We start from the raw sequence: 14,116 nt of genomic DNA on the forward strand, positions 1-14,116 counted from the left end.
AATGTTTTTGAATTTTTTTTCAAAATTTAAGTAAAGAATGAATTTTGAATTCTATGAGAATTAGGGTGTGAAAATATGTTCACCTTTAATTAGTAATCCACTAAAAGTAACTTGAAGCGAACTGACCATAATAAAAGTGAGAAGTTTTATCCCTTCCTATTTATATTTGGGTTGAAATACCAAATAACTAAAATTAAAATGGATTATGGATTAATGGGTCAATAACAAAGGTTTTTTTAAATATTTTAACTAATTTTATTAAAATAAAATATTAAACAGTAAATGTTTATTAAGATTAATTTACTTAAAATTAAATAAACATTAGTATTATATGTACACATCATGAAAAAATATTAATATTATTTAAAAAAACTCTAACCATTTATGAAAAAAACAAAACGATCCTCTTTGTTTAGCTCAGATTGTCACCTTTAATGGAGAGCTAATGTTTAAAAATAATACATATTTCAAAAATTAAATGAACAAGTTAGAATTAAGTATTTTGTGTAAAATATTTACGATATTATGATATTTATAGAAAATGGTAATACAAATATAATTGTTTAAGTTTCTTTATAATGTATCTCGTTAGCATAAGTTTTAGTTTTTAATAAGTATCCTAAAAATATTAATTAAAAAATAATAAACAAATATTTTTATTAACAATATGATGAAATATATCAATAATATTTTCTTAAAATATAAAACTGTAAGGCCACAGCCACAGCATGGTTTGAAGAATTTCTCAGATCCAGCCAGAACAAAAGAGAGAAGTGGTAGACGTGGAAGAACTTAGTTCTCGATTTTCCTGGCCATAATCCAATCCAAAATTATGTGGTCAAAGTTATTCCTTCCCACGTCTACGTGTCTGCATTTTAAAGTATTAACGCGAAGTCCAATTGCTAATGCTCATACAGAAGAAACACGGGCCACTCACATTTTCTGGTTCCAATGTACAACTACAGGAAAGCCAAAACAAAACTAGTTGGAGTCTTGTACGCATGCACGCACTTTTAAAAGCTTTCGTGGAAGCACATTCACCGGAGTTTGCTTTTTCAGCCGTAATAGCTAAATCATGAACGCCACAGCGTCGGCAACAGCAGCTAATAGCAGCTTTTACTCACAGACACAGTGCAGACTTTCCTCGGATATTCGAGGATCCATTCCTTTCTCAAAAATGAAACGTTTTCTGTTCTTCAATGACGTTCATCCACGGAATTCTCCGTTGGTTCTAGTCCCCAGGGCCGCTGATCCCAATACAGGCAAGGACAGCAACGTGGGAGACGATGAGGTACAAAAGCAGCAGCGTGTGATGCAACAACCACCCATGTCCCTTAGCCTGGATGACGTCAACCCTGTGGGTCTGGGTCGAAAATCGCGGCAGTTATTCGACGAAGTTTGGAGAAAGTTCTCGGGATTGGGTCAGATTTCTAGGACAATCCGCTCCGATGATCAGGAGGCTCTCGATGCCCTTCTCGTTCGCGAAGGTCCCATGTGCGAGTTCGCAATCCCTGGCGCTCAGAATACTACTGTACTCGTTGTTGGTGCCACTAGCCGCATCGGTCGCATCGTTGTTCGAAAACTCATGCTCAGGGGTTACACCGTAAAGGTGCCCTGCCTTTACTCAGTACTCTATTTATAGTTCAGTTTATTATTATCGTCCTCGTTATTAAATAATAAGCTAAACGAGACGAAACTTGTTAAACAATAAACAAACGAGGCAGTCAATTGTTGCTTGAAATGAAATGGCTGATCAATATAAACTGGTCTAAGATATTGATTTTTTTTTTCTGTAATGAAGGCTTTGGTAAGGAAGGCAGATCAAGAGGTGGTAGACCTGCTTCCAAGGTCAGTAGAGATAGTTATTGGAGATGTTGGTGATCCCACCACTGTCAAAGCTGCCGTAGAAGGTTGCAACAAAATAATATATTGTGCCACTGCACGCTCTGCTATCACTGGGGATCTCTTCCGGGTTGATCATCGAGGAGTTTATAATCTAACCAAAGCATTTCAGGTTTGTCTCCACACTTTGATACCCCTTCTCTACACAGACATTAAAGAAAGAAAAGGAAAAACAGCGCCACTTTGTATTGCGGCCTTCGTGAAAGGAAAATTAGAAAGTTAGAATCTAGACAAATCTCACTCTCATTTGGATATATAGAAATGCCTTATAACGTACTAACACAGATCCAATGTTGCCTGGTAAAAAATAAACTGGACTTAATTTCAGGATCACAATAACAAATTGGCACAATCACGGGCTGGGAAAAGCAGCAAAAGTAAGCTCTTGATTGCCAAATTCAAATCTGAATCTTCATTGCATGGATGGGAAGTTCGTCAAGGAACTTACTTCCAAGATGTACTTGCCACAAAATATGATGGAGGTATGGATGCCAAATTTGAGTTCACCGAGAATGGAGATGCTGTTTTTTCAGGTATATTTGGTGGATATTAATAGGTTTATAATATTTGTTGCATATGATTGAGAACTCTGCATATGATTAGCTTTGTTAAATTGAATGATCCGAAGCTGAAACAACAGATTTTTGAAAATCTGATTTTATGCTATTTTTTAGGATTTTGATTACAAGCTGTAGGTAACAGATTTTTAGCCATTTATTCCTTAAATTATGCTTTTGAAGTTTCAGCTAGACTTCTGCATATTTCTGTTTTCCTTTGTATAAATTCAGATACACATCATTCAGCGAAATAGCCTGTGTCAATTCACAAAACATGCATGCATTGTTCTTGTTTTAGCATCTTATAGTTTTTTAATAGTTAACAAAGTGGCATTAGAGCTCTGTTTTAACAGATCTAAGTGTTGAAAGGATTAGTAACAATACATGACACAGGATGGCATCACTGCCGGGATAACATGTTAAGAGGAGAGTAACCTAAAAGGAATATAAATTCTCTGTATTGGGCTAATGAAGATGTATGCTTATTTAGAATAAAGAAGTGATGTAATAATAAGGAACAAAATTAATATCTAATAATGGGAAATATTTAGTAAGATATTTCTCTATCAAATCATATGTCCCTATTTAATGTAATCAAATCATGTCTCTAACATAATCAAATTATATCTCTAACTCTCTCTGTCAAGCTAGAGCATATGTATCATGAGACAAACTTGATACAAATGTCATTAATACAAGACTTGTGAGACACCTAGTAATCATGTGAGCCAACTGACAATGTAAATAATGACGAAGGTAGTAGATATTTCCTTGACATGACTGCTCTTTGTCAATGTGACCATCAATTATCTTTATGCTTTGTTGTTTCAATTCATATCTTTAACACTTTCCTTCAAGTTGGAACATATATATCATGAGTCAAGCTTGTTAAAATGGTTAGAGGGCATGATGATAAACAATACTTGCTTGCAAAGCATCGGTAGTAAATAGTACTCACTAGAAAAACATTGGTGGTAAACAATACTTGCTGGAGAAACAATGGCATAAACAATACTTGCTCGAAGACCATTGGTGGTAAAACAGTAATGCTGGCCAGAAAAGAATTGTGGTAAAGTTATCAATGATGAACATGGTTGTAAATCGCATATTATTAGCATAAAAAATATTCTCAATCTCACACTTGAAGAGGTTAGAATTAGCTAAAAACTGTTTTATTTCTCTTAAGCCACTAATACAATTTACTACTGTATTTATAGAGTACAATAGTGCAGAATACAAAAGGTCAGGAAACCCCTAAAACCTAATAGTTGGATTCCCCTACATAAGTAATAATAATAATAAAGAACATTACATTTCAACACTCTACTTGAAGCTGGAACATATAGGTCATATGCACCAAGCTTGGAACATATAAATTGAATTCTAGGCCCCTTTAGAGATTTGGTCAGAATGTTTGCTAGTTGTTCATTAGAGTTGACAAACTCAGTAACAAGATCTTTGGGCAACAACTTCTCTCTAATAAAATGATAATCAATTTCTATATGTTTTGTTCTCTCATGAAACACTGGATTGGAGACAATATGAAGGACTGTTTGGTTGTCACAGTACAACTTCATCTGTTCATTTTCACAAAAATTTCAACTCTTGAAGAAGTTGTCTAATCCACATAAGTTCACATGTAGTTAAAGCCATAAATCGATATTACGCTTTTGCACTAGATTGAGCAACAACACTTTATTTCTTACTTTTCCAAGATACAAGGTTCCCTCCAAGTAATACACAATATCCTGGGGTAGATCTTCTGCCAATTGGACAACTAGCCCAATCTGCATCACAATATCCTTCGACTCGAATACTTCCCTTGTTCTCATATAATAATCCATGTTCTGGGTTCCCCTTTACATATCTGAGAATGCAAATCACTGCATTCCAATGATCAACATGTGGATTTTGTATAAATTGGCTCACAATTCCCATTGGATAAGAAAGATTAGGTCTTTTGATGGTAAGATAGATGAGTTTTCCAACCAACCTTTTATATCTCTCTAGGCCTGAGAAAAGTTTACCTTGGTCTCATTAACTTTTGATTTGAGTCCACAATACTATCAATGGGATTGCAATTTATCAGGCCCATTTCCTACAAAATATCAAGAACATATTTTCTTTGTGAAATGACGACACCTTCTTTTGATTGTGCCACTTCAATATCAAGAAAATATTTTAGATGACCTAGATCTTTGGTTTGAAAGTGATTGAACAAATGATTCTTTAATTGAGCAATTCTAGTGACGTCATTTCCTATAATAACAATATCATCAACATAAACCATAAGATAAACACATATGTCAGGAGAAGAGTGACCATAAAACATTGAATGATCTGCCTCACATCGTTTCAACCCAAAATTCTGAACAACCCGACTAAATTTACCAAACCAAGCTCGAGGTAATTGCTTGAAGCTATAGTGTGAACGATGTAATTTACAAACTAACCCAGACTCTCCTAGGAGGTTGCTCCATGTATATCTCCTCGTTTATATCACCATGAAGAAAGACATTTTTAATGTCCAACTAGTAAAGGGCCCATTGAAAATGGGAGCCATAGCAAGCAACATACGAACAATACTGGTTTTAGCCACAGGAGTAAAAGTATCACAATAGTCGAGGCCATAAACTTGAGTATATCCCTTAGCTACTAGACGAGCTTTGAGACGATCGATTACACCAGTAGGACCAGCCTTAATAGCATAGACCCATCTACAACCAACAAGCTTCTTACCAGGAGGAAGAGGGACAAGGTCCCAAGTGCCATTGTGTTCAAGTGCTTGCATTTCATCAATCATGGTTTGTCGCCATCCAGGATGACCAAGAGCCTCATGAACATTATTAGGAACCTTAATGGTAGATAAGGAGAAAACAAAGGAGAAATATGGAGGAGACAAACAATGATAACTCAAAACATTATAAACAGGATAAGGATTACGAGTAGAGCGAATACCTTTTGGAATGACAATAGGCCAAGTATGATCTGAGTCAAGAGAAGATGAGGAGGATGAAGGATCCATGGTTTGAGAATTTGGTAGAGGAAGATTTAAGTCTCAAGGATCTTTAGTATTTTGAGTTTGAGAATGTGTCCGACACTGATTTGTGAGAAAAGTTGGCAGAGCAATGTCATTTACATTTTGAGTTTGAGGTAAAGAAGCAGGAATAACCAAGGGATCACATGATGGTAAAGGAAGCATTTGTTGAACAAATGAACGATCCTCCATGGAGGACAGGGAAAAAGGTGTATCCTCAAAGAATGTGACATCAACAAACATATAATACCTTTTGGTTGAGGGAGAATGACATTTAGACCCTTTCTGAAGACGAGAGTATCCCAAAAAGGCACTTAATAGCCTTTGCAGAAAGTGTATCAAGACTTGGAGAGACATTATGAACAAACAAGTACACCCAAATACACATGGAGAGACATGGTATAGAGGGTCGTTCAGAAAAATGACAGTAAGGAACTTTATTCTCAAGAGAGAAAGAAGGCATCCTATTGATTAGAAAACAGACAATGAGGACTGTATCTTCCCAATGATGAATACAAACATTAGTATTCAACATCAGGGAGCGTGCAGTTTCAATAAGTTATCTATTCTTTCTCTTGGCAATGTCATTTTGTTGTGGAGTGTGAGGACATGTGGACGGGTGTAAAATTCTTTGAGAAGATAAAAATGAAGAAAACGCTGCAGAAAAATATTCCTTAGCATTATCATTTCGAAGGATTTTAATTGTCTTCCCAAATTGGTTCTTAATTTCATTAAAAAAGAACAAAAATATGGATAAAAGTTCAGATCTCTCTTTCATTAAATAAACTCAAGTACATAGAGAGAATTCATCAATGAATGTTACAAAATAATTAAAACCAAAAGAAGTAATGCGACTTGGTCCCCAAATATGTGAATAGTTGAAAAAGTAAAATTACTTCACGACTCAGACTTTTTAGGGTAGGAAGATCTAACATGTTTTTCTAACTGAGAAGACTCACAATCTAAGACATGAATATATGTGAGACTCAAAATCATCATCTTCAACTTGGACGAACTTGGGTGACCCAAACGATCATGCAAAAGTTTTGGGGATGAAGTTGCAAAACAACAAATTGCGGAGCTAGGTTTTAGGAAATAAAGTTCTCGTGACTCATGTCGTTTTTCGATCAGACGACCCATACCATCTTCTTGTATAACAAAGGAATTAGTAGTAAAGGTTACAAAACAATTTAAGGAACGAGTCAATTGACTCAAAGAGATTAAATTGTATAGACAATAAGGAAAATACAAAAAAGAATTTAAATTTAGTGAGGGAGATAAGGAAACTTTGCCAATTCCCTGGGATGCCACTTTGGATCCATTGACATGGTAATGAAATGAGGAACTTTCAAAGAGGAGATGGAGGAAAAAGAAGGAATGTTACCAGAGACATGATCTCAGGCACCTGAGTCAAGAATCAATGCACTATGACCTTGCATAGATTGAGAGGTGCATGTAGTTGACATATTTGGCATTGAAAAGGACCGACCAAGATTGGTAGATTTTTTATACTTGTACCTTAAAAATTCTTGGTACTCTTCATTCGAAATTTTGGATTTTGAATTATCATATTTAAAAGCATGAGCAACTTTATCTAGAAAACCATGTAAGGCATTACATTTTTCTTGGGTATGGCCTATTCTCTTACAATATGTGCATTGAGGATGCATATTACGACCACCACGTCCTCCTCGGTTATTCCAAAAGCCATTCCAAAGAAAACTTAACTGCAATGAAAAAAAACTTGGCTTGAGAGTAAAAACCCTAGATATGAGTCATGACCAACGAAACAAAAAAACAGGGACCACAACATACTAAGGAGACTTCGGTGAGACGATTGACAATGGTGCGGTGAGATTCCGGAACCGAGAAGGCAGCGAGTGATGAACATGCGCCCGAGGATGACCAGAGAAAGACGACATGTGACGACGAGTGTGGAGGCGGTTGAGGCAGGGACCACCAGGGATGAGTTGCGCATCTCAAGGCACACTTAACCTTGACTTCAGCAGAGAAAAAGCGACAACAAATGGTGGCAACAAACGACAAAAGGACAACAACACCAATGGTAGATAGTGGTCTAGATCTTGATACCAACTTGAAGAGCTAAGCATTAGCTAAAAGCTGTTTTATTTCTCTTAAGCCACTTACACAATTTACTACTGTATTTATAAAGTATAGTAATGCATAATACAAAATGTCAGGAAACCCGTAAAACCTAATAATGTGGTTCCCCTATATAAGTAATAATAATAATAATAATAAAGAACATTCCCTACATAAGTAATATTAATAATAGAGAACATTACATTTCAACAATCACCAAAGCAATAAGGAAAAAATATCTTTAGAATCTTCCTATTCATTTCAACATATTTTTATTTCTTTTTTAAAAGTTTTGGTTGTTACAAATAGACCAATGGAGTTCCTATAGAACAAAACCATAGAACTGGGAGAGATGAAGGCATATTGTGAATAAAACCCAATATCAAAGACTTGTTGGGAAGCTCACTTACTTAGCTCACACAATACCTGTCATGGCATATGTTGTGAGTATAGTTTGTTAGTTCATGCATGATCCAAGGGAGAGACATTTACAAGTTGTAAACAGAATCCTTCAATATTTGAAGAAAAGCCCAGGAAGGGGATTATTGTTAAAGAGGAATGAAAAATTAAAAATGAAAGTGTATATTGATGCAAATTATGCAGCATCCTCAAGATATTGCTTGTCCTTGGGTGTAAATTTGGTAACTTCGTGAAGTAAGAAACAAAATTTTATTTAAGGTCTAGTGTAGAGGCTGAATTCCAAGCTATGGCACATGGGGTGTGTTAAGAAGTGGACTTTAAGCCTAACTCAATCCAGCAAAATCAACTTGTAATGTGAGGTTTGCACTCACATATATACTCTAAATTGGTCTTATCTCTAGTCGATATGAGACTTTCAACACACCCCCTCACACTGAGATATATACATCTCGTGCGTGGGACTAGAGATTGATAAGTGGTCCAATAGTTGCTCAATAGTAGGTGGAATGATATGCCTAACAAATACAAATCTTGCAAGGATGGGCTCTAACCTATGGTTTTGATACCATGTTAAGAAGTAGACTTTAAGCCTAACTTAGCCCCACAAAATTGACTTGTAAAGTGAGGTTTGCACCCACATATATAATATAATTTGGCTTTATTTCTAGTCGATGTGAGACTTCTAACAAGGTGCATGAATTGTTATGGTTAAAAATTATTCTAAATGATCTTATAGTGGCATACGAAAAACCTATGTTTCTTCATTGTGATAATAAGTCAGCTATTAGCATTGCTCACAATCCAATTCAGCATGATAGGGAAACACACAGATAGATCGACACTTTATTAAAGAAAAATTGGATAGCGATCTTATTAGTACTTCATATGTTCCATCTGGGCATCATTTAGTAGATTTGTTCACGAAAGGTCTTCCTACAAAGCTATTTCATGATCTCGCATGCAAGCTAGAAATGATAGATATCCATTCACTAGCTTGAGAGAGAGTGTTGTTAGTAGGATATTAAATGTTCTACTAGGGGTTGTTAGAAGTTGGTAGAAGGTTCAAGAGATGTTTTTGTAATTATTACTTTAGTGTTAGAGTTCTCTATATATAGATGCTGGTGTACTATTTCAAATTCTTAGATATTGTTAGATATTCTTAGATATGATGAGAATGTTATTGATGTGACTAATAAAAATAAGATTATTATTTATTTTCTTACATAGTTCAAGTTGGTATCAAAGTTTCCAATCTTGGTTGTCATGTTTTTGCTCCCTTGTTAACTGTCGCTACTGATCACCATTGTCATTGAGGTTAGTGGTGGGCCAGAAAGGTATGCTTGACCCATCATCGCCGCAAATAGGGTTGGGACCTTTTGAGCACCAAAGGGATGGCATCTCATTTGACTTTGATTTGGTTCTGCTAGTCTTCTTTGTTAAGAACCAAAGTGATAAGCGTTGAATCTCTATTATCTCTTTGTTGTGCTTTTCAATGTCTAATATGGAAGCTTTTAGATAGAAAATGATCATTTGAGAACATATACCCTACCTATGAAAGATAAGAAAGGTAAGAGTTCATTCAATATTGTTGGCCCTCTCGCTTAGGTTGTTTGGATTCTTGATTCAATGGCAACTGATCACATGACTCCTTTTCCGTAGCTCTTCAATTCATATGTCAAGATGATCACATAACTCATTAGAGTTGAAATGGTTATAATGTACTCATATGTGGATATGGGTATATTACTTTATAATCATTTATTTTATTGGAGGATCTTTTATATGTCGCACAACTAAACAATAGTCTATTTTTTTATACAAAAGCCTACAAAAGATTTGAACTCTTCAGTAACTTTTGTTTGTTATTGTGTATTTGAGGTCCTTGTCATTAGGAATACATTTTTAATTGCTAAGAAGCAAAGTGAGTTGTATATGACAAAAACAAAACAAAGGTTATAAGCAAACAAGCAACATGGACAAATTCCCAAATATGGCTTCATCCTGGATATTTGTCAAAACATCATCGGGCATCTTATCCTATATCAAGTAAAAAGAGTAATTTCTCATTTGACTTGATTCACTTTGATATTTGGGAACCTATTTTAGAATCTATTTCTTGAGCAAAATGTTTTGTTACTTTTATTGATGATTGTACTTGTGTCACATGGATATATAATAAAAAGTAAAATGAGGTTTTCAAATTTTTGTTGTCTTGTCCAAATTCAATTTGGAAAAAGTATAAAAGGAAATTGTGTCTGATAATAGTACTGAATGTGTGAATTAAGAATTGTCCAAATTTTTTTCTCGTGATGATACTCTTCATCAACTAAGATATGTTAACACTCCAGAACAAAACGGAGTTGTAGAAAGGAAATGTCATCATCTTCTAAAGGTTGTTAGAGCCCTTTTTTTTTCTGATTTCATTTCCCAAAGCCTATTGTGGAGAAATTGTTTCAATTGTTGCTTACCTCATCACTAGGTTACCCACTTGTATCTTAAATAACATAAATCTTATTGAGTTTTTTTTGTCATTTATTGCCTCAACTCTAGTGTCAAATCTACCTTATCAAGTATTTGGATATTCTGCGATTGTTCACTAATTGCAATAAATTAGATCCTAGAGCTCTTAAATATTTATTTGTTGGTTATCATACTAATAAAAAACGATACAAATATTATTATACTAAGAGTTGTCATGTCTATATCACTGTGGATGTCACATTTCATAAAACATAATCCTGTCAGCATTATCCTTCAGGTAGGAGAAAGCATTTGAAGAAGAGGAGCTTTCCCTTTGTCGTTACCATATTTATCTTTGCAGGATGCTTAAGATCCAAGTGATGATGCCACCATAATAGGATTTTCTTTTAGATGTTAAGATGTGTTATTATGTTAATTGGGCTCAGCCCATTATGTATTAAGGGCCTTGGCCCATATCTTACATTATAAATAAACTACCCTATGTGTATGAAAAGAACACAAGGGAGATTTCTCCTAATCTTCTCTATTTATAACATGGTATCTTGAGCTTAGGATTCGTTCCAGCCAACTCTACGGTCTCCGGCACACATCACCGCCGCTGTCTCTGCCGCCGTCGGAGTTCTAGAAATCGACCGAGGACTACACCATCGGAATCGTCTCGGCCGGGCGACCACCGTGGTGCAAAGATCGTGGTGAACGGACCACCCACGCGCTGCCACGCGCCGCCGCAACAGTCGCCGGTGCCGCCGCTCCCCGCCGCGCGTGCCGGAGCGTCGCCGGAGAGTTCCGCCGTCGATCAGGACCGTGGTGATTGCCTCCTCGCCCTCTTTCTGGATCTGTGGTCGTTGCGTCAATCGGAGCACTTTGGATTTTTAGGGTTTCTCCCTCTCCATGGCGTCTTCCTCGTCTACAAACACCTCTATTGGTGGCTCATCTTCTGATTCTTCAATATACACCAATTATGTGAATGTACACTTGTCCATTGACAAGTTAGATGGCACAAATTATGCAACATGGGCGTCTGACATCAAACTTTGGTTGAAGAGTCAGGGATACGTAGATCACCTTACTCAAAATGTGACTACTGCTACCACAGATGACACTTCCTGCTGGATGAAAATTGATGCCCAGTTATGCATTGTCATAAAGTCCAACATTCACTCCTCACTGAAACAAATGTTTCGATCATATGAATCATGTTCAGAAGTATGGGCACAAGCGAAGTTGTTATACACAAATGACACTCAACGTCTTTATGGTGTTTGTCAGGACCTATTCACTGTTATTGGTCTGCGCAGTCCTGGTCCCATGGCAGAATATTTGGGTAAAGTTCATGCCCTTCTTCATGATTTTAATGAGCTATTACCTCCTGCTTCCACTCCTGCTGAAGAACTGGAACAACGATCAAAGTTCTTCATGTTGTTGGCATTATACAGACTCTCTGATGATTTCTCTCATGTCCGTGATCGGATTTTGGGTTCTCTTGTCATACCCAACTTTACTTCTACTTGTTCTGCTCTCTTGCGTATACCGAGCAAACCAGTCACTGAGACACCTCCTCATACTGATGATTCCTCAGTTATGGCTGCCCAACGTGATGATCGAAGTCGGTCATGCAAGCCAGGTAAAGGACGTCCAAAATGTGACCACTGTGGCAAGTTAGGCCACAAAATTGCTAGATGTTATGCGCTTCATGGACGTCCTCCTCGACCTGTAGCAATGGCTAATTCTGATCCACCTCCCCGATCATCGTTTGCAGATCCTACTTCATCTAATGCTGTAGAAAACTTGCAATCTTTCACGAATTTCTCAGATGGAATGAGGATCGTCAGCACTCTAGTTCCACTACATCTGTTGGACGTACAGGTACACCTTTTGTTGGTTTGACTCACTCTCACTCCCTCGGACCTTGGGTCCTTGACTCAGGCGCCACCGATCATATCACTGGTAACAAGTCTTTGTTTTCTTCCTTGTCATGTCCGGATAATTTACCCTCGGTAAAAATGGCAGATGGGTCTAGAGTCTCATCTCATGGTGTTGGTACTGTTCATATTTTTTCGTCTATATCCATTGATAATGTACTTTATGTCCCTGGGTCTCCCTTCAACTTATTGTCCATAAGTCGTCTAACTCATACCCTTAATTGTGTTATTTCATTTACCAAAGATTCTGTTTGGTTGCAGGACCAGAGTTCGAAACACATGATTGGCACAGGATGTGAGTCTCATGGCCTATATCATCTCCGCCCTTCTCCACATGTTGGCGTAATCATGGAGTCACCATCCCTTCTTCATGCTCAGTTAGGTCATCCTAGTCTCTCCAAACTACAACAACTTGTTCCGAGGTTGTCGAAATTATCAAGTTTGTCGTGTGAGTCTTGTCAGTTAGGAAAGCATACTCGTAGTTCCTTTCCTTGTAGTGTCTCACAACGAGCGTCGTCCCCCTTTTCATTGGTTCATTCTGATATTTGGGGACCTAGTCGTGTTAAGTCCACTTTAGATTTTCAGTATTTTGTTACCTTTATTGATGACTATTCCAGATATACTTGGTTGTTTTTAATGAAGAATCGTTTTGAGTTGTTTCCTATTTTCCAATCATTTTTAAATGAAATAAAAACACAATTTGGGTTTTCTATTCGAACTTTACGCAGTGATAATGGCCGTGAATACCTTTCTCAACCGTTTAAACATTTTATGACTTCTCATGACATTCGTCACCAGACCTCATGTGGTTATACTCCTCAACAAAATGGGGTGGCTGATCGCAAGAATAGACACCTTATTGAAACAACTCGTACACTTCTAATTCATGGTCAAGTACCCTCGCGCTTTTGGGGTGACATGTTATCTTATAAACCGCATGCCATCTTCAGTCCTAGATAACAAAATCCCTCATTCTATCTTATTTCCTCAAGACCCTCTACATCCATTACCTCTTAGAGTTTTTGGGTCTACATGTTTTGTTCATGATTTTAGTCCTGGTCTTGATAAGCTGTCTCCTAGATCGCACAAATGTGTCTTCTTAGGATTTCCACGGTCACAAAAGGGCTATAAGTGTTTTTCCCCTTCCCTCAATCGTCATTTTATCTCTGCTGATGTCACTTTTGATAAATCTTTTTGTTACTTTTCACATCTATCTTCTAGTTCTGTACTTCCACCTGCTACTGTTGATATTCCTATTTTCTGTGATCCTCCTCGTGATGCTCTATCCATTTTGCCTCCTCCTTCTTTAGACTCTCATTCACCACAGGATCGTCCTTCACCACCACCCCTTCAGGTTTATAGTCGTCGCTATCGTCTCTCTCATGACTCACTTCCAGTGCCGTCTCCTGTGTCTTCTCTGACTCCAGCAAATGAGTCTGACTTGCCCATTGCCCTCCGTAAAGGTATACGCTCTACTCGTAACCCTTCCCCCCATTATACTACAGATTATCTCCATCTTTTTACACATGTCTCTCATTCATTTCTTCTGTGTCAATTCCCAAGTCTGTGGGTGATGCCTTAACTCATCCTGGCTGGCGTTAAGCCATGCTGGATGAATTAAGTGCTTTACAGAAAAGTGGAACTTGGGAGCTTGTCCAATTACCATCTGGAAAGTCTGTTGTTGGTTGCAAGTG

At 37.1% G+C, this 14,116-nt stretch overlaps 1 protein-coding gene across 2 annotated transcripts in view; it reads left to right on the plus strand.

Moving 5' to 3' along the window:
• The first annotated feature begins 887 nt into the window (after nt 1-887).
• Nucleotides 888-14,116, plus strand: part of LOC108320603 (protein HIGH CHLOROPHYLL FLUORESCENCE PHENOTYPE 173, chloroplastic) — a 34,464-nt gene continuing 21,235 nt past the window's right edge. The window contains exons 1-3 of one of the 2 annotated variants that reach the window (XM_052868402.1): nt 888-1,609; nt 1,802-2,014; nt 2,231-2,435. In XM_052868402.1, the coding sequence (XP_052724362.1) occupies nt 1,076-1,609; nt 1,802-2,014; nt 2,231-2,435 (952 nt within the window). In that variant the 5' untranslated portion in view covers nt 888-1,075. The remainder of the gene's footprint in view (nt 1,610-1,801; nt 2,015-2,230; nt 2,436-14,116) is intronic. The other variant, XM_017552066.2, reaches the window with a different exon arrangement.

The sequence above is a fragment of the Vigna angularis genome, chromosome 9 (genome assembly GCF_016808095.1).
Source record: "Vigna angularis cultivar LongXiaoDou No.4 chromosome 9, ASM1680809v1, whole genome shotgun sequence".
Lineage (NCBI taxonomy): Eukaryota > Viridiplantae > Streptophyta > Magnoliopsida > Fabales > Fabaceae > Vigna > Vigna angularis.